At 40.3% G+C, this 27634-nt stretch overlaps 1 protein-coding gene across 6 annotated transcripts in view; it reads right to left on the bottom strand.

Annotated features, from left to right (window-relative positions):
- Positions 1-27634, bottom strand: part of RALGAPA2 (Ral GTPase activating protein catalytic subunit alpha 2) — a 323126-nt gene that overhangs the window by 283022 nt on the left and 12470 nt on the right. For 4 of the 6 annotated variants that reach the window (XM_037811966.1, XM_037811965.1, XM_037811963.1 and 1 more), the window contains exons 2-3: positions 17220-17330; positions 14186-14238 (exon numbers count right to left, since the gene is read on the bottom strand). In XM_037811966.1, the coding sequence (XP_037667894.1) occupies positions 14186-14238; positions 17220-17330 (164 nt within the window). Of the gene's footprint in view, positions 1-1078; positions 1108-3233; positions 3242-14185; positions 14239-17219; positions 17331-27634 lie in introns of those variants that run through there. The other 2 variants (XM_037811968.1, XM_037811967.1) reach the window with 2 other exon arrangements.

Here is a 27634-nt window from a genome sequence, read left to right as displayed (position 1 = left end):
AGATGGGCAGGCATGTCAGGAGGCTTAGGGGCACCTTGCTGGGACAGACAATCACAAGAATGTAATTTCAGACTTCCACAAACATCTTGTCTCTGGTTTCCCTTCCCCGAAGGTGGGTCGAGTAATTCAGTATATCCTGTTGGGTCCATCCCAAGTTTCTCACCTGTACATCTCGATGGTTAAGGAAGACAGCAGTCTTGAATACTAAATTTGGAAATTGAAATGTCCATTGAAAACGGCATCTTTCAACTCAGATACTTATGGTCTAAATTCAAGTGATTAACATGCTGTAATAAGATAATCAAATTTTAACCACTAACGATGCATTCAAAGAATCTCCAGAAAGGACTAGATGTTTATCTTTTGTTTCCATTTCCAGTTTGCAGAGATCATACACATTTAATGATCAAAAATGGATGCCAGAATAACCACATGCTATAGAAATAAAAGATTCAGGGCCCTGTGTTTTATTTCCCTAGCATCAAATGTGAGCATGGCACTGAGGAGTGATTACAGAGGAAAATCACCACCACACAGAAACCACATGAGACCAATGAGAAAGGGGCAGACTGGCCACCCAGCCCTCTCCTGCAGAGTGGGTCTCAAGGAATATCATAGAGCAGATTGCATAATCCCATAACAATAATGCTAACATCTGGGGGTTGTTCCCAGCCAACGGCTCAACATTAATAAAAACAACAAGCATGACTACATTATTAAGAAAGCCAAAACAAGTAGACACCTCCATTATCATGTAAAATATTCATAACATACACATTGAAATATATCCCTATGACATAAAGGTAATCCAATATTCTGGTCCTGATAACAGTAACATTCATTTTCCTTGCCAACTGGAATTCAGAAGAGCTCTGAAGATGACAGATGGGTGTCTTTGCTACATCAGTTCTTTTTAAAATATTCTCCAGGAAATTTGAACTGATATCAGCTTTTTCTCAATTACAATCAAGTCAGTCAGAATCATGACAGTGACCCAGGAGCTGCAATCAAAAATTGGAATCATTCTTTTAAAGGAAAAGAAAAGCCACTAAAGCATCTAAATATTTGAAATCCTCACTAAGATCTTGAAGTCCAAGGATGTGAGAAGAATCTGTTTTTCTTGTCCATTTTATTTGCTCTTGTTTCTCCTCCACTCAACAACAGCAAAGTGGTCCTTATGGGGAAAAGAAAGAGAAAAGCCATAACAGACTGAGCAGTTGGTGGAAGGAAGTCCTTCACCTCGGTATGGGGAGGAGGGAGCAGCATAGAAGCAGATTTTGCACACTGGACAATCTGGAATAAATGATGAAAAATAAAGCAAAGGCAAGCAGGGGCTATGGAAAGTAGTTAGTTTTCAAACTACAATTCTGCTGCTTTACCATGTGTTATTATGTATCATTTGCTTGTAAGAAAAGGCACTGGCCATTGCATAAAGATAAAGAAAGATAAGGATTGTGACTTAATCCTGCAGAGCACCTGCTCTATATGTGTTGACTTGTCTGTGATTTAGTCCAAGCATTTTCACTGACCCTATGTCTCTGCAGGAGCTTCTAATTTGTTTTCATTTATAAAGAATTACACAAGCTATACAGAAAGGAGAAGGGGAAAGGAGGAGGAGGAGAAATGGAATAAAACATCTCAAGATGGTTTGTAATCCTATTATATTTATAATTCCAGCTTTTCTTCAGGCAGTTCTTCTTCACTCTTCATATCTGAAGTAGACTGGTGCTACTGAATGTGAAAAGTTAAAAATAAATAAATGCATTTGTATGGAAGATAAAATCAACACTCAAATGACTGGATTGTATATATAAAGCAATAGTATGAAAAGTGAAAACCACTCACTAGTTTCACAAGCCAGTTTGTTTTGCACAACTCAGGGCCCTACCTAGATCCAGTTGTGTTATTACTATCGGGAAAGCCACCAAGAGTCCTTCTCTGCTACTCTGAGGAAGAGAATTGAAGGCTAAACCCATTATCTATCTAAGCTCACTCGAACAATAAAGAACAAGAGACCCAGGGTTGAATTCCATTACCATAAGTCCCAGATTCCACTATAGCCCTGGATTCACCATTGGTCAAATTATGATTCCCAAACATAAGTACAACCCAGCAAGACTCCATAAGCAGATGAGTCCTGCCTTCCAATCAATCCAGCATTACCTCCACACAGCAGGGAGGGAAAGGAGAGGGAATGTTGGAGGCTTGCAGTAAATTTCTAACAATCAAAAATGTCATCTTTAATATTAAAGGGGAAAAAAAAAGACTACTGACCACAGTATGCCCTTTAGGAAACCCACATGCTACCTTGACTCTGTAACTACACCAATTACAGCTTAGTTCTTGTGTCCATGCTTACCAAACCAGAATATCCCCACCAAAGGAGGGACGAAGCACAGACACACTGGATCATCAGTGAATGAGACTGGAATTATTTTCTTTATCTTGGGGGAGGGGGGTGGAATGGAACGTGTGTTGGGAAGGGAGAAGTGCTAAGTTATTTGACCAGCCATTATTTAAAATACTATTTTCTTTTTAAAGCAAGTATGAAAAGAGTAGAACAAAATTATGCATCGTTTTTCAATTTTATGTTTGTAGAAGGCAGCCCTGGAATCAGTCTTCCCAACTCATAGAAGTAAACATTCAGCCAAGGGCATTTTGGTAGCAACTTCAGAGAAGCTCAGAGAAATCATTTCAGTAAAACTCTAAACCCTAAGTTACAATTCCCTACCCCACAGGGATGCAAATGTACAAGATGCTAAGGATTTAAACAAATGTTTAACAAAGAGGAAAGGTCTTTTCAAAGACTCTAGAGCTGTGCAGTCCAATATGGTAGCCACTAGCCACGTGTGGCTATTTAAATTTTAACTTAAATCAAATAAAACACTTAAAATTAAAAATCAAGTCCCTCAGTTACACTAGCTACATTTCAAATACTCAGCAGCCCATGTGGCTAGTGATTATCTAATTGGGTAGTGCAGGTATAGAACAGTTTCATCATCACAGAAAGTTCTATTGGGCATTGCTGCTTTTAGAGAAAAAGGCAACTGAGATGGTTACATAGTCAAAGGCTAATCAGAATCCAATCAAATTAATATTTAAAACTAAATGGATTCCTGCATGACCCACAGAAGAGATGGCCACTACTTAGGTCTGTGTCCATACTTTGATTGCCTACTGCTTTTCTGGTTATGAGTGAAAACCCAGAGGAAGACAGTTGTCAGTTGACCTACTGAGTCAGTGACTTTCAAAGATTAACTAAGACATCCTCCACAAAGAGTGGGCTCTCCTGGACACATCCCAGAGAAAGCTGTTCAGTGACGTGATACTGAAAATTATCAATCATCTGGTCTCAGGAGGATAGCAGGTCTGCAAATCAGTTGTGCTTTCCCAATTGGAGCAAGGAGAAGACCTGTGGAGAGAAGGAATAGGATTTCTCCAAACCAGAGTTCAGGCAGAGAAAGTGGCCTTAAGAAAACAGAAATGATATCCATACAACTTATCTGCAGGGAAGACACATCTACCATCGTGTTATTGGCATCTTCCTATAGTTGGATGTTATCTGCAAAGAACCAAGAAACAGCAGGAGATATTTTGCTGCCTTTCCCGTGCACAACTTATTCACAGCTAATAGCCTGTGGGGAAAACCATTCCTAAATTGGGGATGCTCTTGAATTCAACCCAAACTCCACCCGCCCATAGCCCACATGTCCATCTGCTTGTTTTGATTCCCCAGTAGTGCCTTTCTGCCTATGATTTTCCAGTGTCTAGACTAAAGCAAATTCCCCTATGTGGAAATGTTTGGTGATCTCCCCTCCCCTAATAAGAGCTCTTACCTTTCTGGAAATCTGTCCTCTCTGTTTGCAAAATTTTCTGATTCTCAAAGCATGCACTTTTTTAATGAATCATTACATATTTAGTTGTTGTCTTGCCAATACTCACTACATTCTACCTAGAATCAGAAGCCCCTTACTTTGCTTAGGGAGAACGTCAGCCTGTTCGTCCTAAGCCCAGAAATGTTGCCTCTTCCTTCTGGGAAAGAACATGGAAAAGATATTCCACATTCAGGGATCAGAAGAATTAGTACGGTTGAGATGTCAACACTAACCCTAGGTTAAACCATGGACTATAGTTAAGAGCACAATTATAAAAACATGTTATCATCAATTGTAACAAATGTTCCACACCAATGGAAGGTGTTAATAACAGAGTGGTATATGAGAATCCTGTATTTTATGCATGATTGTTCTGTAAACCCACAATTTCTCTAATAATGTAAAATTAAAAAAAAAAAAGATGTAAATACCCCATGCAATCTATAGATTCAATGAGATCCTGTGATAATTCCAATATTCCTTTTTGCATAAATGGGTAAGTCAATCCTCAAATTCATATAGAATTGCATGGCTCCCAGAAACAATCTTGGAAAATAAGAACAAAATTGGAGGACATATACTTCCTGATTTCAAAACTTACTACAAAACTACAGTAATCAAAACAGTGTGGAACTAACACAAGGACAGCCAGAGACCAATGTGGTATTATTGAGAGTTCAGACATAAACACATATATCTATGGCCAACCGATTTTTGACGAAGGTACCAAGTCCATTCAAAGGAGAAGAAAACAGATTCCTCAACAAATGGTACTGGGACAACTAGATATTCATATGCAAAAGAATAAAGTTGGACCCCCTACCTTTCACCATATACAAATATTAACTCAAAAAACATCAATGACCTAAACTAGCTAAAACTATAAAACACTTAGAAGACAATATAGGGGTAAATCTTCTTGACTTTGGATCTAGCAATGAATTCTTAGATATGACACCAAAATCAAGAGCAGCCAAGGAAAAAAATAGATAAATTTGACTTCATCAACATTAAAAACTTTCGTGCCTCAAAGGACATATTCAAGAAAGTGAAAAGACAACCTACAGAATGCAAAAAAATAGTTGTAAAACATATATCTAATAAGAGTTGACTATCTAGAATATATAAAGAATTCATAACTCAACAACAAAAATTCAATTCAAAAACAGCCAAAGGCCTCGAATAGACATTTCTGCAAAGAAGATAAACAAATTGCCAACAAACACAGGAAAAGATGCTCGCTGGTCATTAGGGTAATGCAAATCAAAGCCACAATGAGGTACCACATCACACACATCAGGATGGCTATAATCAAAAAAAAGGACACCAACAAGGGTTGGTGAGGATGTGGAAAAATCAGAACCCTTGTACATTTCTGTTAGGAATGAAAAATGGTTCAACTGCTTTGGGTAACAGTTTGGCAGTTCCTCAAAAAGTGAAACATAGAGTTGGCATATGACCCTGCAATTCAGAATTGAAAGCAAGTATAAAAAAAACAAGTATATGTACTCACATGTTCATAACAGCCCTATTCATAATAGCCAAAAGGTGGAAACAGCCAAAATGTCCATCAACAGATGAATGGATAAACAAATTGTGAAATATTATTTGGCCATAAAAAGGCATAAAGTCCTCACACATGTCCCAGCATGGATGAACCACCAAAACGTCATGATTCCATCTTATGAAAATACAGAATAGACTAACCCATAAAGACAGAACATAGATTGGTGGTTGCCAGGGGCTAGGGAGAGAAAAATGGGGAGAAACTGCTGAATGGGTACGGGGTTTTACTTTGGAGTGATAGACGTGTTGGAATAGACAGAGGAACTGGTTGCACTCGCCTGCAAATGTACTAAATGCCACCAAGTTGCTCGCTTTAATATGGTTAATTCTCTTAACGTGAATTTCACCTCAATAATTTTTTTTTAATTCCATGACTTGTTCCTTCATAACAATTTAAAAATAAAGTAAATAAAGCCATTAATTACATGCAAAAAAAAAAAAAAAAAGACTTCCCTATGTACTTGTTTTGGAGATGTCACTAACTAAAACAAAGCTACATTTGCAGTAGCATAGCTTTTTAGATCTGGAGGAGACTCTGGACCATTGAGCCCCACTCCCTCACTTTCTGGAGGTAAAGGAAGTTAGTTAAGTACCGCCATCAAGGCCACACAGCTGGTTTGTGTCAAAGCCCATTCTAAACCAAGCCAGTCCTCTTGATACCTTTTTCCTGTCTCTTTTATTCAGCGAGTATGATGGGGGTGGGCATGGGGGTGGTTTAACATAAAAATACCAATTAACTCCATGGGAGATTAGTTGAGAATTTAAAGGACCTTAATCCAACAATAAATATTAACAGGTGCAAATCACTGTGGAGGATACAAAGGATTATAAATAATGGCTGCCGGCCTCACAGTTAGGAAGCTGAGACACAGCCACATTAAGGAATAACTAAGAACATTCAGCTGTATCGAATGGTAACAGGTGACAGTGTCATTATAGGAGAACACAGGAAAGAACAAGCCCTTCCAGCTGGAGTTGCCAGAAGAAATGAGTGGGGTTGAACAGAGCCTGAAAGGATGGGCCAGACAGGGAGCAGAGCAAAGGGCAGCTGCTGAAAAGAGAACCACATGAATCAAGAGACAGAAGTTAAACTATGCAAAAAGAGGTAAAGGGATAATAAGCAAGGCAGTGGTGAGTACAACAGAGAATTTCCACAGGGTAACAACGACAGAAGCAACAAAAATATGAAGGGTAGTTATACTGGGACCTAGGGGGAGGACATTTTGGACACACTTTAAGATAATAAACAGTGAGTTCAGGTCTCTAGGAAGGGGAGCAACAGGATTAAAACATGGTGATGGGGTAATTAGGATAAATTTAGGAATCGAGAATCTAGAAGCCAAATGCTCTGTGTATCTGTGATTTCTAACTCTGCATTATTTGAAAAGACCTGACTGAAGAAGCATTCCAAGGCCAAAATACATGTAAGCTTTGAAATTACACCTCTTCTGTCAAAGCATTTCCAGAGTATGGAAATGCCTCTTGCTTTCAAAGTCTAGAAGTTTTCCAAAGCACATATGTATAACTCAAACTATTCAATTTCTCTACTAAAGGGGCATGGCATGCAACACGGCAGACAGCTTGAAACAGTACCTCTCAAATGCTAAATCTGGCAGGTTCTCAAGGTCAAGTGAATTATTTGACTGAGGCCCATTCACCAGGTGCCATATATTACTACACCAACCCTGCTTTCCCCTCTGCTGATAATTATCTCATGGGCCACCACCAAAGTGTCACTTCCGAAAAGGGCATTCAGGATTTTCTGTGACTTGGGTGGATTCCTGGAGCTCTGATGTAAGTCCATCCTTACCAGCAGTGCTTCAGCTTACCATGGAATGGAAATGTATGCTTCATGAGGGCAGGGGATTCTGTCTGTCTTGTTCACTGCTGTCCCCCAGCACCTAGAAATGTGCCTGGCACATAGTAGGTACTCGATAAATGTGTCAAACAAATGAATGACTTGTACAAGAGTAGGTACAGGTTAGTACATGTTGTCAATGGAACACAGCTTGCAAGGCAGGACTATATTGAGACTCCAGAGTGATAGGCACATGGCACTGAGTTAAGAGCATGGGTTCTCACGTCAGACAGACCTGAGGTTAAATCCCTGTTCCACCATTTGCTAGATGTGTGGCCTTGGACAAGACCCTGGTTCTTCCATCTATGAAAACTGGGAAGACAGAACCTACTTCAGAATGAAAGGATTAAACAGGGTGACATATGCAAATCATTTATATTCTGGTAAGATGGCAAATGTAAACTCATGTTTTGGGGGCCCCACACCATCAATCCCATCCTACGCCATTTGAAATATATAGCAATGACAAATAAAATATGTTTTTAAAAGAAGAGAAAAAGTAAAGCATCATAACTACAATCAAAAAGTATGACAAACATCTCCAGGGATCAGAAACAACAGAAACTCTTAGTTGCACCCAGGATGAAGCCACAAACAAAGGTGGCTGGAAAGTCAACTCCCAAGGGGGACAAATGCTCCCTGGAGATGAAGTTGGATGGAAAGGTCTGCTCGCTGCTCAAAATCATGACCTGGACTGGGCAGGTGCTTTGATTGCACATCACCACTTGGCCAGAACACCGTAGTGTCTCCAATAGCTTATTCCATCTAAAAGCTGCTGTCTCTTTCTCAAAGGTTCCCTTCCAGATTGCCCCTGACTTACAAAGGCAGGCAGAGCTCTGCTGGCATACTCTTCTTCCACACCATCTTGACTCTTAACTCTGCTCCCTTCTAATCAATTTATTTCTAGAATATCACTAGGCAGTATCTCTTCTGTGATTTAACATGCCTTAATAACTCTGTCTCTTCTAAGGGAAGTCTTTCCCAATTATCAATAAGTCTTCACATCATAAACCATATCTTTATATGACACTAACTTGTAGAAAGGTACAATGAAGTTACTTAATACCTAGAATGAAACATACAAATTACAACCTACCTTCCAAAGCCAGAGAGAGAGAACAATGCTAAGCATAAGCAAAAGTGAGGCAAGTTTATTACTCATTCACATTTAGCAGACAAAATTAAAAGTTTTATGGAGCATTGAATAATATGTTTTTGTTCTATTATATAGGCAACTCATCGTCTGTAAATAGTAATTGTGATGGTTAAGTTCATGTGTTAACTTTGCTAGGTTATGGTGTCCAGTTGTTTGGTCAAGCAAGCACCGGTCTTATTGTTACTATGAGGGTATTTCATGGATTTAAATCATCAGTAAATTGATTGCATCTTTGGCTGATTACATCTATAATCAACTGAGGAGATTGCCTTCAGTAGTGAGAGAAGTCTCATCCAATCAGTTGAAGGTATTAAAAAGAGAACTGAGGATTTCAGCAGTAAGAAGGATGAATTTCCATCTCTATTTCAGCCAGCCAGCTTCTTCTGGGGAATTCATCAAAAAACCTTCACCTGAATTCCCAGCTTGTGGCTTGCCCTATGGAATTTGGACTTGCCCATCCCCAGAGTCACATGAACTTATTCCTGTTATAAATCTCATAATATTACATTATATATGTATATAAATGTGAGTATGAGTGTATCCTGTCAGTTCTAGTCCCCTGGAGAACCCTAATACAGTAATGTACCAGTAATAACACCTCCCTAATCTAGAATGTCTAGACATGAGGAGAAGGTTTTAAAACTTCCTCTGTAAGAGGTATAGACCTCAGGCCTCTGAAGGGCTTTCCTACTGCAGTACAACTAGACCTGAAATCAAAGACAGCAAATGTAGTCCTTAAAATATTCCTGGAACTTTGGTCTGCACCAAACAGACCAGGGGATCATAATGACAGTGACAGTCAAAGTCCCCTACCCAGAGATCTCACTCAAAAGTGCACAAAACAATTCCCTGTTCAGCATGTCAGATTATTCCCAAAACAACTCCACAAGGACAGATACCTGCATCCCTAATGTATAGATGAGGAAACAAATCCCAAAGGCCAGGGCCTTGCCCAAGGTCACCCAGGGGGAAGGTAGCAGAGATGGGACTAGAACTGTGGCCGCAAGTCCACTACTCATCACAATGCACCAAGCCCCATGCAGAGGTGGGACGGGGCAGGTCCCTTCACAAGCCAAAGGAGTCGTCAGTCAGCCAGCTGAACATGGGGCCACCAGGTGAATTAAAAATTTGAAAATTCATCCTGTCCAATGCCTGGTTCCATAAAAAAACAAAAAACAAACAAACAAACACTCCTGGGCTTTGGAGGAAATAAGGGAACCTAACAAGGGACTTAAACAAAAACAAACATGCAAACAAACAAACAAACAAATGGTAGGACAGGAAGCAGGAGAGAGAGAGAGAAGGTAGAAGAAAAATGAGCCAAAACCTGATCTGTAAGCAACAAGCAAAGGAAAAAGAGAGCAAGGTTGCCAAAGAGCTAATGCCAGTACCAGTGCTAGGATCTACAGACTGATGTTCCCTTCAAGACCCAATCCCTAGTCTCATGGTCAATTTGGAGAATGAAACCTGTAAACTTAAGATTCTGTTAATAAACCAGGACCCTCAAAATGGTGCTAAAGTGGTCCCAGATCAAGAGTACTCCCTGGCCTCAAGCAAAAGTAAAGACAAACCATCTGGAAGAAATCAGGACTAGCACTGTTTGAAGTTCAATTAAATCTGACCTCCTAATCAAGTATCACAGAACATGCAAGAAATTAGCCACCATGAGTGGGAGACAGCAGAAATATCCAACAGATTTAGACAACAAAAGATTTCAGATATTAGAATTATCATATATAGAGCAAAGGCATAAAAGGAGCTGTGTTGGTGAAAATGTCTATTTATATATGGAGAGACATCTGTTACAGTAGTCATTGAACCACTAAATTTAAGTGGCAATTATTAACTTCTATTTCATACATTGAAACAAAAGAACATTAATTGTGGACCCAAAATTTGCTATTTATTGCATAGTTAATGGAAAATACTGAACAATTTTAGCTTCTGAGTTCAGATAGACAGTTTGGCAAAAAGAAAATCTATTTACTCTCTGATCCCTACGCTTGTATAGTTTACAGTGAGAATTCCTATAAACAAAACAAAATTATCTCAATGCATTTAGTTCCTTGGTTCAGATAAAAATAATTTGAATAGCAAGGGTTATGTGTAGGCATGTTTGTAAATACACAAAGGAGGAAGAAGGGGAAGTATTGATCTGTATTCAGATTTATTCTGCAACCTATGTGTGGTGAAAATAGTGCAACAATATCCTCATCTGAAAATTTATAACACAGCCACTATTTTGTGATATCAAATAAGATGACTATAAATATCTGAAAATTAAATACTATTCTGAAACTTAAAAAAAAATAATAATAGAGGGGCATATAGGGAAAAATATACCTATTGCAAACTAACTACAGTTAGTAGTATTTTAATGTTCTTTCAACAGTAACAAATGTACTATACCAATACTATGAGTCAACAATGGAGGGGGGGTAGTTAAGGGTATGGGAGGATTTGAGTTTCCTTTTTTTTGTCTATATTTCTTTTCTGGGGTAATGAAAATGTACTAAAAAATTAAAAAAAAAAAATTGTGGCGATGGATACACAGCTGTATGATGGTACCAGGGGCAACTGATTGTACATTTTAGATCTTTGGATAATTGTATGGTATGTGAACAATCTCAATAAATAAAAAATTTTAAAATTAAAAAAAAAGAATTGTCAGGTACATAATTTGGAGTATTACATATTAAATGCTTAAGAAAATAAAAGATAATAAGGATCAAGAGATTATCAAAAGCAACCAGGCATAATGAATACCAAACTGAAGAACTTTTAAAATGTAAAAAAAACAAAAGAAAAAAAAATTGAAATCTAAAACTCAATAGATTGGTTAAGTCAAACAAAGAGAACTAGTGAACTGGACAAAAGAACTGAAGAAATTTCCCAGAATAATATAAAAAGATAGAGGGAGAAGGTATAAAAGCAAGTTTAAGGGAAATGGAGGATGGATCAAGAAGTTTAAACAAGAATCCTAGAATGTATGGCCAAAAAGAATGGAAGAGAATCAATATTTGAAGAGACAGATGAGAATTTTCCAAAAATTATAAAAGATATAAACCCAGAGATACCAGAAGCACATAAATACCAAGCAAAATAATACTTTTCATCCAGATATTTTGCAGTGAAATTGTAGAACACCAAAGACTTAAAACAAGATTTTAAGAGCAGTCTGAGAGAAAAGACGTTTAAAGGAACATTAGACTGAGAGCAGTTTAAAACTGCTATGGTGGCAACTAGAGGACAATAAAATAGTATCACAAAGTGTAACATAAATACTAGTACTAACAATAATAATATATCTAATATAAATAATAACTGAAGACAATGAAAAGCAACCAAAAGCAGATAACTAATGGGTTTATTACCCTTAAAAGAAGGAAAGCACACTTCATGCCAATATATTTGAAAACTTTAATGACAAGAATAAATTCTTAGAAAAATATATCACTTCTTGAACCTGAATGAAGAAAAAATAGAAAACCTGAATAACCCTAAAACTATTAAAGAAACTGAATGAGTGGTTAAAGATCTTCCCATTTAAAAACAACAAAACAAAAACAAAAATAACACAGTTTCAGATCATTTTTCCAAGACTCAAAAACATTCCAAGAAGAGATCATTCCATTCTTATACAAACTATTCTATGTAATAGAAAAAGAAACAGTTGACAATAAATCCTATAACCTTGATAACAGAATCAGTCAAAAACAGTAGGAGAAAGGGAAATTTAAGCTGACCTCAGTCATGACCATAAATCAAAAACTCCCAACAAAATGTAAGCCACTCAAACACCCAGAATTGTAATTCACCACATTAATATTCAAGAAGAATCATTAGATGGTCATCTCAATTAATGCAGAAAAAAAAAAACATTCGAAAACTTTCAAAACTCTCTTATGATTTTGTACAAATCTTGCCAAACTAGGATAAAAGCAAATTTCCTTAATTTGATAATCTACCAAATATTTATAGCAAATATTATTCCTAATAGTGAAACATTAGCAAAACTCCCTATAGAATCAGACACAGGATGCTCAGCTTTATCACTTACATTTGCCAATGTGCTACAGGGCTGGGCCAGGGCAGTAAGATGAGAAAAATAGACCAACTCAAAGTGAGGGAACCAAGCTGTCACTATTCACAGACAGTCTGACTGCCTGCAAAGAAAACTAAGAAAACCTACAGACAAAACACTGGGATTAATTAAATCATATGTATTCACTTAATCCAGGAGAATGAATGAGCTAGAGCCAAGTTCAAAAACATGGATGAATTTCAGAAATAATGTTGTTGGAAAGGGCAAGTCTCAGCCAACTACATACCATACGATACTATTTTCCTTAAGCTCAAAACCAGAGAAACTACACAATGCTTTGCATTGTTGAGGGATACAAATATATGTGGTAAAACGATTTTATTTAAAGAAGGAGAATGATAATGCAGGGGAGTGGTTGCTTCCAGGAGAGAAAGGATGAGGTTAAGGAGGAGCACCTAGGAAGCTTCCAGTTTCTAAAATGGGGTGGGGGTGTCAAGAGTGTGGGCTTCATTATCATGCTTTGTAATTTGTATATATGTTATAGATTCTTTTGTAAATGCATCAACTATTAAATAAATAAAATAATTTAAGTTCATGGAATGGTTCAAACAAATGACAGCAGTGGGTACATATTTAAGTGATAGACGTAATTAAAGCTTCTCTTAAAAACAACTCTCCCTCTGCTCAGGTTTCCTTCAGAGGAGAGTAATCACAGGAAACATAATAACCTCCATGAAATACGCAGGGAATCTGTGTGTGTTCTCTGGGGAAGGAGTACAATCCTCACAGGAGAGAAACGGGAACCGCGGTTCTCCAGCACCAACCAAGTCCTGGGCCCGAAGTTTCCCATATCTCACCTCCTTCCATACCCCAGGCTCCCCTGGATTTGCCTTCCTCCTCCAGCCAGCTCTGCAGCAAGTGCACGTTAGGCCTGTCCTTTACTGTCATAAAGTTTTTCTTCTCACTCCAACCTAAGCACAAGTGTCTTCAAATCAGGAGTAATTTCTAGATAACCAACAATTAACTTTCAGACTCTGTAATCTGGTTCTGAATGTAGTTCTCAAGGTATCAGTAAACAGGCTACTTGTCCAATATACTTCAACAGGAAAGCCTTTAAACTTACTAGATCAAAAGCCACACCCGAAATTATTACAACTTTGAAGAGTGTATGTGATACACACACGCACCTCATGCACACACATAAAGATAGCAACCTCACTAGTAGTCAGAAAAATGTAAATTAAAACAGTGAGTTTTGCATTTCACATTTCCATTTATTTTTAAAAGATAAATCATCTCCGGTATTGGTTATAGTCCAGGCAATTTACGTAAGATATACATATAAGTTTACATGTAAGTTTATATGACCTTCTAGGAGAGCAATCTGATGATACCTATCAGGATTTAAAATGTGCACACTTTTCTATCTAATAATTTCACATCTAGGTGCCCATTCAGGAAAAATACTCCAAAGTGTTTGTCAATCTATCACAAGAACATTCTTTGCAGCACTATTTCTAAAAGCAGAAAGAAGGAAGGAAGAGAACAAGGTAGAGAGAGAAGCAGGGAGGCAGGAAACATGACCATCAGTAGCTATTTTATTTGTTCTTAAGTGAAATTAAAGATCTAAAATACCGTATTTTCAACATGCATCTTAAAAGCTAAATAAAGTCATTAAAACTTACTTCAAAAAGAAAGAGGATGGAGTCCAGCTCCTCCCTTTGTGATTTATTATTCCCTGGAATATTAAAAAAAAAGTTATCAGTCCAATGTTTAAAACTGAAGACATTATAAACTATGTTAAAAGCATCTGAAAACATTTAAACCTCAACATACATTAATTTGTTCAAAAAATACCAAGAGGCAATATGGAGCACAGGGAAGACTTAAAGCTTCTTAGATCAAAAGCCATACTCAAAATTATTCCAACTTTGAAGAGTATATATGATACACACACACACACACACACACACATACACACACACACACATAAAGACAGCAACCTCTTTACAGGGATGCAGACAGACAAGTGAGCCTGACCGCTGGGTCCACGTGCAAAAGCTGCCTCTTGCTAGCTGTTTAAATGCACCTTCCATGTCTCCCAAGTTGTTATCCAACTCATGGCAGGTAATTTATTTATTTCTCAATTAGTCACCTGTCAGCTCAAATTATGGCAGAATGCAGAGCAAAAACAAAGCTTTTGCTCTGTACTCTGAAGAGGCATTGAGCAGGTAGCAATTATAAAAAGTAATATATCCCTTTAGGCAACTGCGCACCATCCATTTGATAATAACAGTAGCAACAACAACTGCAGCAGCAGGTGCCATTCATCTGCACTTACTGTGTGCCAGGCACTGAGCTAAGGGCTTGGCATAAGTTATCTAACTCAGGGCCTGGCAAACTTTTTCTGAAAGGGACAGACAGTAAATATTTCAGGCTTTACGACCTCTCTTGTAACCCTCAACTCTGCTGGTATGGTGCAAAAGCAGCCACAGACAATTCCTAAACGAATGGTATGGCTGTGTCCATGGAAATTTTACTTAAAAAACAGGCAGCAAGCCATAACTGTGGACTCGAGAGCTAACTGATTGCCCACAGCTCTATGAAGTAGGCTTCATTCATTCATTCAACAAATACTAATGACTCCACTACATGTCAAGGCTTACTCTAGACCCTGGGGAAACAGGAATGAAGAAAACAGACAATCTCTGCCCTGAGAAAGCTTACATCCAGGCAAGAGGAAGCATTCAATAAATGAATAAGTGAGAAAAATAAGAGGGAAGGCAGATGAGGAATCTCAAAAAGAGGTGGTATGCAATTTTGAAGAGAGAAGTCAGGGAAGGCCTTGCTGATGAGGTGACATCTGAGGGAAGATCTAGAAGATATAAAGAAGCAAGCCATATGCAAATCTGGGGAAGAATGTTCTAGCCAGAGGGACTGGACAGTGCAAAGCCCCTGTGGCTGAGTATACCTGCCATGGTCAAGAAACAAGAAGACCCTTGCGGCTGGAGTGAAGTGAGGGGGAAGAGCTATAACGGCTGAGGCTGGAAAGTGGGTGAAGCAAAAGGTGGCAGATCAGGAGGGGCCTGAGACCTCTGTAATGACTGGGAATGGGAAGCCATTTGAGGGTTTGAAGCAGGAGAGAGTCATAATCTCTCATTTTAATGCATCATTCAGCTGTGCTGGATAAGTAGAAAATACTCAATATAATTCTTAGCTAAGAAATGCTTAGTGTAGTCTTCAATGGCCAAAAGAAAAAAAGAAAAAAAAAAACTTTATTAAGATTACCTCACTCAAGCAGCCTTGAGTTAGTCTAAGCATAAAAAGCCTGTGTTAAAATAACTTGCTATAGCTTTAATCTCAACAACAACAAAAGACTTAATTCTCTGTTCCCAGGAACTTTCGCAGCATTGCTTGCAGGAGGACACAAGGGATACCACTATATGGGCCAATAAGACATAGCTTCTTGAAAAACAGGGGAGGACTTCAAGGTAACAGGAGAATTTGACCAAATAGCTTTCATGTATATATATGAATACATATATATATATGCATATACTTTTCCCCCTTCTCCTTCTTCTGGATTCTGGCCATTTCTTTTTTAGGGTTATAAAAGCCAAAACTACTCTTCTCACTCTGAACTGGTCTTGGAAAGTTTTTTTTTTTCCTCCAGCTCCTTGTTGATGCATCTTCAATAAACTCACCTTCTCTCCAAAGCAAAGAGACCTCTGGTGATGCTAGATCAGGCAGACCTGACTATTCAGAACCGTGTTTTCTAACCATAACACTCTTTTGAAAAGAAACTTGGGAGAGGATGGGAGAGCAAGTATGGAAGCAAGGAGACCATTTCTGAGGCTACTGACATTATCCAGGAGAGGATAATAGGGACTTCAGAGTTATCAGTATAGGGAATGAGAACAGACTGAATTCTGCACACACTGTATTTTGAAGATACAGCCAACAACTGCAAGGTAGAAGCCTGAAGTTATCACAAATACCTGGAAGGTTGAAGTTATCACATATTGATTTCATCATTCCTAGTAAATATTTTCCTTTATTCCTTTTTTTTTCCTGGTACACTTTCTTCCCTGCACTCCAATGGAAACACAGATTGTACTAAAAACAAGAAACTTCAAAATCTCACCCTGTTTTTATTGGTTCTTTATTATGACTCTTTATGATAAATTACAAAAATAGCTATAATTTCCCCCACCCATTTAGAGATGTCTAAGTTCTCCACCCCTTAAATCTGGGCTAGGCCATGTGACTTGCTTTGGCCAAGGGAAGATTGGTAAACAGGAGGCAAGCAGAAGCTTGAAAAGCTGCATGCGCTGACTGAACTTGGAACTCTGAGGTCACCATGTGAAAGAGCCCATCTGAAGGAGAACCAAGGTGCCCTCACCAACAGCTTGGCAACTGCTGGACAAGTCCACCCACCAGCTGACCACAGAGGCATGAGCCAGCCCAAACCAGAAGAAATGCCTGGCTGACCCAGGGAATCATAAGCGAAAGGGATGGTTGTTGTTTTAAGGTACTCAGATTGGGGGTGGTTTGTTACATGATGTGTTATGCTACACAAACTGAAACAGTGTTGAACAGCTACATTTTATAAAAGGAGGGAGAAGCACATACAACTTCTAAAACTTCCTGAATGTTTTAATCTGATTAGAAAACAAACTAACAAAAAAACAAAACAAAAAAACTTTGTAGAAAACTTACCTTTTAATTTCAAACTATTTTCCAGTGTTATAAAATTTTCATAGAAGATGAAATATATCTGAGAATAGTTGGTCTCAAAAAACTGCTTAAGATCACTTGCATCCACATTATCTGAAAAGAAAAAGTTTCCATTTATGACAATACACTTACACAATAATCAGAATTCCCAAACCACCTTTTCAGAAATGAAAGAAAGTAAAACTTAGCTTTACCCCCCTTATAAGACAAGGCAAAACAAAACAGTAATTTCCATCAGTTTATTCTACAGCAACTAAGAGAGTTCTGATTGATGAAGTTATTCAGTCCATGCGAAGGCCTCTTCAAGAGCCTGAGGCTGAAGATGAAAATGGTTCCCATGCAAGGAGATCCCAGCTGATGGGTGCACAAAGCTTGAAGACCAGTTAGAAAAGGAGGTCAGGGGGAAACGGAGTCTGGGGAGACACAAGATGACTTCCTGTTAAGGGGTGGGGATGTGGGAGTTCATGGAGAAGATGGCTCTTGGCATAGAACATGAAGAAAGATGGGTTTGTCCATCTGAAAAACAACTTTGCCAGGTGGAGGTCCTCCATGCAGCAACCTCTCCCACCTCCCTGCCCACACTGTCTCTGCATGAAAAGAGCAACCGTGCAAGAGAACTGCCACAAGACCCCCACCACGTGCCCCTCCCTCCATCTGTGCCCATGCACGCTGCCTTTCCTCCAGCTTCTAGGTGACCTGTCCCTGCTCCTGCTGGGACCTGGTGGGGCCTGCCGTGTGTTCCTAGCATTGCCTTGAGCAGTGTTTCTTCCTGTTGGACCAGATGATTTGGCTAAAACCAGGGCTGCAGGTAGATCAGCAGGTCACATAGGGGACTTCGCAGCCACAGCCACTTCTTCCAGGTGCATCCTGAGCAAAACCTCACAAGGCTGCTCAAAATAGTTACCCAGGGTCAACACACCTTTGTACCTTTTTCTCATAACAAGGTTGTTTGTGCCATAGCGTTCTGACAAAGGTTTTAGTGCTTTTGAAGGATACACTAGTAACCCGAGGAAAATTAAAAACCACTTCCTGAAAATTCTACAAGGATTACATAACACACACACACACAAAATATTTTGCTACTCAATCTGTAGCAGGGTGGTAGCAATTGCTTTGGGAGTCCTAATACTGTGAAAATACGTGACCGTACCTATTTTTATGTTCAAATTCTATAAAGTTACCAATAATGCTGATGAATCTAAAGAGTTGTTCCCTTTTGGTAACTCTATAGGGGCCTTTAATGCAAAAATCCTGCCCTGGTTCTTTGAAATAATGCACATAAGGGTATTTATAAAATCATACGCACTGCCAATTTCACATTGTATTTACAGCATCAAATTAAAACTGAGCACAGAGCAGTGGAAATTCCTAGTAACTAACAAATTTATCTGCGTGAAAGCAGGCAATGATGAAACTATCACTGACCCACATGAGTATCGTCATTCTTATCAGCCACACCATCTTGCCAGAGGATCCCTGAGGGCCTGCTACAGAATTTGCCAGCCCTGAGGAAGGGTTTTGTCCATTTTAACTCCAATATGAACTCCCAACCCATCCACCACTAACACAGTTTCCTCTGCCTGAAGCCTGCTTTACCCAGCAGACTCCTACTCATCCTCACTGATGGGAGACGCAGTCCCACTGCACCCCAGAGAGGTCAGTGTCTCTGCTCTAGGTTCCCAGCACCCTATTCATCCCATCACAGAACATGGCCTACCTTACTAAGTTCTTGACTGAATGGTTTGTGTCCTCCATTAGATATACCACCTGCCCTCACAGCACCCACAGTCTATCTCAAGCATCATGTACCCTGCATATAGCACAATATCTAGGTCAGTATTTTCTTGAATGAATTGAATAAAAGAAACAGCCTACAACATACAGCAATAGGATAATAACTAACAGCTGGTAAACCATCAGATTATATACCTACAGGAAAAGAAGGCCTAACACTCCTTCATTTCCTTAGCGCTATCAAGAGAGAAGTTTAAACTCTCTGCCATGACTCCCAAGTTGTATCAGCAACCCTGGTGTCTCCCCTGGGAGCTCTGCTCTTACAGCTTACTGCCAATGGATTTCTCATTTGGGGGGCCAAAAGGCCTCTCAAATTTAACATGACCAAAAGGGAATCATTGTTCTGACCCTCAGATTCTGTTCTTCCCTCAGCTTGTCCATGTCAATAAATGGCACCACCATCCACCAAGCTGCTCAAGCCCAAACCTAGAAGTCATCCTGGATTCTTCTGGCACCTTCACTGCCCACTCCCCACACATCGCTCTGTCCTGTCAGTTGCACCTCCAAGAGATGTTCCCACCTGTGTCGCTGCTCACACCCCAAAACCCCTCCAGGTCTACTTGGCCATCAGCCCTCACCTGGGCCCTGCTTCCATGCTTCCTCTTTACAGTCCATTCCCCACATGCAGCCAATGTGAAAGTTTAATAATGGAAATCAAATCAGATCGTTCTCCTACTTGATAGTCTCTAACTGCCTCCAGTTGTACATAAAGTAAAATCCCAGCTCTTTACCATGGCCTGCAAGCCCCTGAATGATTTCCCCTTTTCAACACCAACTTCATTTCACACCACTCTCTTCTCCTTCACACCCTACACTCTACCCCGAACTTGCCAAACATGTTCCCCACTTGGGGCCTCTCCGATATGTTGCCCACACTTCCAGATCTTTATACAGCTGGTTCCTTCTCCTCTACCTCCTCAAATAAGTCTAAAAGCACCCCAATATGTGGCTCTTCATGTTTTTATCACATCATCCTGCCTTCTACCTTCATGGGCTCTGCAATGGACAGATGATGGGCTGCTCACCAATGAAGAGACTTCGGACACAGAACGCCATAAGAAAGCAAACAAGATTCTTAGCACTGACGATGTGGGTACAAGATGCAGCAAGAAGGCACAAAGAGGTAACTGGGTGGGCAACAAGTCCCTATCTTCCCCCACCTGTCCCTTGGTCTCTGAGAGACACTCAAACATCAGCAACCTGAACAAAGAGGGCCCTTGTTCATTGTGAGGAGCCCCCAACTACACAAAACACTCTTAGGAGGTCAAAAGTCTGGGTAACAGCCACCTTCTGCCTCAGCCACCAACAGCACCTTCCTTGTGGACCAAACATGGGTGGTGCTGGGCTTAAAGAACAAGCAAGACAATGAGACAATTAGACATGCAATGAATACACAATGAAAACAAGAGCACATCTGTAGCATACTCAAGTTTATGTACCTGAGGACTCCTCATTGTCTAGGGTCCTCTTCACATTATTTCCCCCTACAGGCCTCAAGACGAGTTGGAATTATCTCAATTATTCATTCATTTCTGTATCAATTGGTACTACCACCAGAATGTAAGCTTCACAAGGGCAAAAATCTCATCTGTTTGTTCAGTGCTGCATCCCGAGCCCTACAAACAGAGCCTAGTACATAAAAGGTGCTCAACAGAAATTCGTTAAGTGAAGAAACAAAGAATAAATTTCAAATATTTCAAGTAGCTGATTCAAAATCCAGGATAATTCCTGGATTTATCTCACTTAAATAAAAAACAACTCATCATATGACTATTTGTAAAGTAAGCATAGATCTTGGGGAAGGCAACCACACAAGGCATTGGAATTTAGCATCCTGCAAAAAGGAACACAGGAAAGGTTCAAGAGACTGATTTTTAACAAGGCTAACTTCAAGAGGCAGCAATATAGTCGAAAGGCATTGCTCAGATAAAAAAAAAAAAAAAAAGGACCACACACACACACACAAAAGACAATGACCACAAGCTTCTTTTAGGCAGACATTCTTCACTCATTCATTCTAACATTTACTGAGTCCCTACCAATGCCAACAGGCATTGTGCCAGGTGCTAGGATATTCAGAGAGAACAGGACACACAGCCCTCAACGGTATACAAGTAAACCAGTAGCAGAGAGGGCATCACAATCCAAGCTTTCACAGGTCATCAAAGCAGGCAATGGATGCCATTTGGGGAGGTTAGGAAGATGAATAACGCCATGCATTTATGTCATGCTTTATGCTTTAAAAAACACTTTCATAAATTTATTTTATTTGCCCCTCACCAGAGCCTGGCGAGCTAGATGGTGTGATCCACCTCACAGGAGTGATCCAGATAAAGAAGTCTCAGGCTCCGGAGCTTATTTGACCTGCCCAAGGCAGCAGCCAGTCAGGGAAGTGGCCAAAACTTCCCAACTCCAAACCTGAACTGTACAAAGGTCACAGAGACAAATGGGAATAAATCAAAATAGAAATCAGGTCAGGAATATAAAAAAGATGAGTCATCACCTCAGGGTGGGGCAACAGCAGGCAAGCCAGATGAAAAAGAGCAGAAGACATAAGGGGGCAGTGAGCAACACTGAAAATGGGAACTCATGTTTCCCCTAAGAAGGGAAATCTCCCCACAGCCTCATAAAGTACATAAAGCCACCTGGGGTCAAAGACGGAGAAGGAGGGATGACAAGCCCTGGGACCACAGAGCTGAGCATGGAACCTGCCTTAGAGTTCATGATTTTTGGTGTGTTTGGCACAGATGCCCGCACGCTGCCTTACCACAATCACCAAACGCAGGGATGTTTAAATTAAACACAGGAGCAACTGGCAGACAGCCTGGCAGAACTAGGGCCATTTCTGATTTTTTTTAGAAACCTCCTTTAATTTCTCATTCTCCTTCACCACCAACCAACAACTAACAAAGTGCTTCTATTATTTCTCCATTACATCTGCAAAATAATCTTCTATATTCCAAACCGAAACCTCCACTCTCCCACCTCTGGGTCCAGTTAACCCTCTTGCTGACAATAACTTGCTAAAGGACCAGGAAAAGATTCCTCATCCCACCCAAGAGCCCCAAGAGGGTGCTGCTAAGAGAAGGAAACTTCTCCCCAATAGCCTACCCCAGAGCTAAAAGTGCCCTTCCAGCCCTGCCCACACTTCTGTGTGTATCTGGAGACAATGCCATTTCCTAATTTACTCCAATTCCCTGGATGATGGCCCTGAACGGTTTGGCTGAAAGGCAGGGGCAAAGGCTGAGAGCAAAACCTGGGGAGCCAGAATGCCTGGGTTCAAGTCCAGAAGCCAGGTGAAATTGGACAAGTTATTTAAACTCTCTCTATCTCAATTTCCTCACCTGAAACAGGGGCTAAGGATGATTCCTACAGGGCAAGGCTGTGGTGGTGATAAAATTAGCATATGCAAAGTACTTTCAATAGTGTCAGAAAGCCTTCTATAAGTGTTAGTTGTTTTTTAATTACTTAGCTCCTGGCAAAAGCCATCTCACGAGGTGAGAATAACCCAGCTTCACCCACCTGTAAAGCCATAAAATTCAATGAATCATGAAACCTACAGACTCAATGAGACTGTCCCTTATTAAATGGCAGTCGACCCCAAAAGGGCAGTAAGCACTACCAATAAAACATACCTCCTGAAACCAGTGGGGTTATCCATCCATTTCCTTTCACATACAATCATTTTCAGTAGCAATTCTTTTTAATTGGAAGGGTCACAACAGAGCCTCCCCAAAACCTGCTTGCAGTAGACCCCTGGGAAGTGCTAAAGGACCAGGAAAAGATTCCTCATCCCACCCAAGAGCCCCAAGGGGGTGCTGCTAAGAGGAAACTTCTCCCCAGTAGCCAACCCCAGAGCTAAAAGTGCCCTCCCAGCCCTGCCCACACTTCCGTGTGTATCTGGAGACAATGCCCTTTCCTAATTTACTCCAATTCCCTGGATGATGGCCCTGAAGACAAGATGATTACCATCACCGGCTGGTGACTAGAAAAGGGATATGTAAAGAACAAGGCAAACCTGACCACTTAAGACGGTCACTTAGAAAGGCTCAGTGAGAAGGAGGAAAATAAGAAAGTGCAAATAAACTCCTGAGAGGTGGGATGGAAAACCCTGACAAAGATGAAGGCCATTAGTGAGGCAACTGTTCCCTAAAGGCTAATAATGTTCTGGGTGATTTCCCGTCTTAACAACTGCCGAAGTCGCTGCCCTCTTTACTTCTTGCATTGTAAAAATGCCATAACTGCATCCCCGCTGATTCAGGGCTGGCCTCCCAATATGTTCCAACTAACAGGTTGTTAGAAGGTGGTTTGGCCAGGGCTGGGAAGCCCCAAGTAGCTGCAGGTCCCCTGGAAAGGAGGAAGCTTCTGGAGCAGACCCGGACCCACCCCGCAGTCTGCAGCTGAACCGCCCAGCCAACCCCAGGCTCTGGAGGAAGAAAAGTAGATGCTTATTAGTGAAAGGATCCGGTAAGCCACTGAGTCTGGAGGAGGCTTGTTATACAACATTGTTGTGGAAATGGCGTTGGGGAAGAGCTGGCAAGCTTTTGAATAGCTGCCCCAAAGTGTAAGACATCCTTACTCCATTAAAAGAGGAAAGCAGAAAAAAATAGATCCAAAGAGCAGAGGCTGCCTGTGGATACAAATTTTCTGTCAACAGCGGCCCCTGCTAAGCAGAGTGAAGGCAGGGACTCCTTTCCCTGTCACCAGCCAAGCACATTTTAGTCCCTGCCGCAGGTGCAGCACTGTGCCAAGGCAGGTATATGACCAGGTGCTTATGCAGGTGAGGAAGTAAAGCCCACCCAGGGTATCCTTCTCTGGGGGTGATGCTTGCAATTGCTGCGGGACCCTGCTACCAAGAGACAAGCTGGCCTGAGGACAACCCCACCACACTGAGCAGAGGCACAAAGAGCCTCCACTGTTAACAGTGTCACTTAACTGAATTAATTAATTAACTGCCTGGAACCTCTTCCTTCATAAAGAAAAAAAAAAATCCTCGTTCTTTAAGTTTATATTTGACATTTCTGTCACCTGCAACCAAAAACATCCTTGTAAATACACAGCTGAAACAATATCTGACAGAAGAACAGGAAACAAATACCAGTGTCAATTGAGGAGTTTATAGAAATTGTATTCATCCCACTTCATTTCCTAAGATGCATTATTTTCATCTCCTTATACTTACAGAAAGTAAACCGGATATAGAAAGTAATATTCTTAGAAATTACAAGATGTTAACACTTCTGTTATCCAAGACTGATGGTCCATGTGAAAAGTAATTTTGTATAAAGATATACTCCAAATACCTAGTGTTAAAAGTTTTTATAAGTAGAGCCAATTTTTAAATTTTTTACTTAACATTTCTCAAATGCAAGATTCTAGAGCTTTGTTTTTAATAGGTATCAAGTACCAGGATAATAAAAATACTGTATAGATCAATGAAATACGATGCTCAAATCAAATGTGTTTATGCACATTTTAAGGTACACTTGCTTCTACTTTTCTGGATCTGAGTTGGGGCTGGCCTGTATTAGTCAAAACCACTCACTGGGAAAAGAGCTGGAGATAAAAATAAAATGGAAAAAGTGCTGCCACGGTACTGATCCATTTTTGATGGCAGGATCTAAATGGTAACCGCCTCTCCTCTGATCCCAGCAACTAAAGAAGCAGAAAAAAGGTGGCAATGGGGGCTGGCAGAGCCTTCTTACAACAACTAATTATTATCAGTAATTATAACATCTTACAAAAGAGCTTTGTATACAGTAATTCATTAAACCTCCCCAACCCTAACAGCTGGGTACTATCCTGACTGCCAGTGAGAAGAAGGGCTGGTCAGAGAGGTTAGATCCCTGACAGGACCAAACCCAGGCAGTTAGGCTCCCCACCCAGCTTACCTAAGTAAGTCTAATATTATCAGATGATGGAGGGGATGCAGGCAGCATACCTGGAAATATTTTTTTAACAACAACAACAAAAAAAAAAAAAAAAAAAAAAGGAGAAATATGGCACAAGTCACAGAACTGAATGGCTACTAAATCCAAAAGAGGACCTAGAGGACACCACAGCGACCTTGCAAGTGGGATGAACTCCTCCTGCACAGGTTAAAAGGGTGGTCTTTCTGTAAAATTAACGCAGCAAAGGCTGAACAGCCCTATCCCAAGGGGCTGTACTAATCTGAAGAAAATCTTTCCACTCTCCACTGCCCTGCCTTGTCAGCAGCCTCAAATGCTGTCACATCTGCTGTATCACTTACCCAAGAACCACAGGTCCTTCTATGGGTCCCTGTGTATCCCAGGCACACAGTCTGCTGGTAGAGTGAGAAGGCCTGAAATCCACAACTTGAAGAATGTGTGGTAGAGAATGTGTTAAATGAGTCCAGTGGAACACGATACAGCCACTTGACCACTTGAGTGTTATGTAAGTCTTTACTTACTGATGTGGAAAAACGTCCCAGTCATGTTAAGTGAAAAATACAGTGTTAGAACATGTATAATGACTACTCATGTAAAATTGGGGTGGGGGAGAGGGGAAGAACAAGAGAGCACACACAAGCAAGAGCATGCACTGAGAGCATGTTTACCGAAAACTTTAACAATGTTGATCAGGGGATTGCAGAATTTGAACTTTTTTACAGTAAATTTCTTTTTTTCTTATTTATGTTATTCAAAATTGTATAATGAGCATGAAAAATTTTATAACCAGCAAAAACTATAAACCTGTTTTTCATTTTGGAAAAAAACTGCCAGGGTGTTTTAGAAAGAGATTTTCTTTCAAAGCCTGAATGTTTATCATAAGAAAAGAAAAGAACAACTCAGCAGACATGACACCAGGCTGTAATTTTCTCCAAACTTAACTTACTTTTTAACTTTCAAGAAAACTCAAGATTCAAACAATATATAAAATAGCATCTTTACCAGGACTAAAATACCCAGAAAACAGCAAATAATTTAATTAAACTTCCCCTGTCCAGTATTTTAATGAAACTCCTCACGTAGCAACACATATTTTCACATAATACCTTGTAAGGAGCTAGCTATAGAGGGGTTTTGCTGTCTTTAGGGAAAGCTATATTTCTCTAATTACTCTTTTACCAAAAGGTATAGAAAAATAATAAAACCAGGCAGGAAAACATTGTCCCCATCTAGCCATGTGATCACTTGCACTGGGTAGGTACAAGTAAATGTGTGATGAATGCTAAATGGTGATGAAAGTTCCAATCATGATAAGGCTCATTTTTAAGATCTGGTGTCCTTAGCCCATGAAAGTCAACTTTTCCTTGTTTTGCTTAAACCTGGCTCTGACTGATTAGCAACTGCCAGCACAGAATCTTCTCAATAACAAACTGTGAACCTGAGAAGGAGATGGTTTATACTCAGAAATAATCTCTGAAAGGATATCATAAGATCCTCTTCCTGTGTCTAACCTAATACTGTCTTAATTTGAAATACCATAGCCACCTTTCTGAAAAGTATGTAAGACTTGGTTAGCAAAGTCTTTTTGATTAATACTTGAGCTAAAGACCAAGAAACCCTCAGAGATTTACATTAAGAATTCACAATATAAAGCACAATGAGGGTTCTAATTTAGCCAAGTACCTGGCACAAGCCAGTCTACAGTTTGCTGCCTTTTCTGGCCTTTGCAATCAGTTATATAGATAAATATTATACTGATCCATCAACATTTTCCTGTGCTTGTTCTTTTTCAGCCATATGTTGTCAACCTCAGGGACACTTTATAATGCAACTGCCCTCTGCCTGTTCCTACAGTCTGAGGTCACACAGCAAGCTCACCACTGCTTCATCACAGCTCCACCAGCTGTGGGGACCCCACTGTGTGGCCTTCTGCCCTCTCCTGTCCCACTGGCCACCAAGCCTTGCTCTCCTGTCTTCTCATCTCTAGCTCTCCTTGAAGCAATAAGGAAGGGCCGGGCTGTGTGTGCCCCTGTCTCCTTCAAGCCTCTGCTGCTTCTTCTCTTCTCCAGCCCCTTTTTTCTTTCCCCTCTTCTCTTTTCCCCTCAGTCTCCAGTCACTGTTCAGTTTGGGGGCAATATCTGACCTTTTACAAAGTAAACCAAGCAGAAACCTCTTGTGATTGGAAAATCTCCGAGTAGGCTAACCAATGAAGTCTTTAAACCTAAAAGCGCAACCTATAGGTCAGCTGAGGTCAGGCCTCTGCTCTTATCGTATCTCACCTTAGACCCACAAGCCCACCTTCTCTTGCCCTTCTTCCCCCTCCTCCAGGCCCATGGCCTTTTGTGAGGGTCCCAGGCCTACTAATGACTCAGAACCTTTGCACTTACTATTTCCTCAGCCTGGAACACTACTCCCGAAATAATCTCAGAGCCGTTCCTGGGCTTTAACTCAGGTCTTGGCTCTAAACTCTCTTCAGAGAGGCCTTCCCTGACCCCACTATTCAGACAAGCATACATACTCCCTTATCAAGCTTTATTTTCCTAAAATCATTATCTGAGGTTATGTTATGTTAGCTTGTTATTTGTTTGCTCTCCATCAATCCCAACAGAATGAAAATCCCATGAGGGAATGGGCTTCATGTGGCTGAGAACAGTGCCTGGCACACAGCAGGGGCTCAGTAACCATTTGCGGAAT

Source organism: Choloepus didactylus, chromosome 19, assembly GCF_015220235.1.
Source record: "Choloepus didactylus isolate mChoDid1 chromosome 19, mChoDid1.pri, whole genome shotgun sequence".
NCBI classification, from domain to species: Eukaryota; Metazoa; Chordata; class Mammalia; order Pilosa; family Megalonychidae; genus Choloepus; species Choloepus didactylus.
Note: the sequence above shows the minus strand (reverse complement) of the source record. Positions and strands in the feature narration are given on the sequence as shown.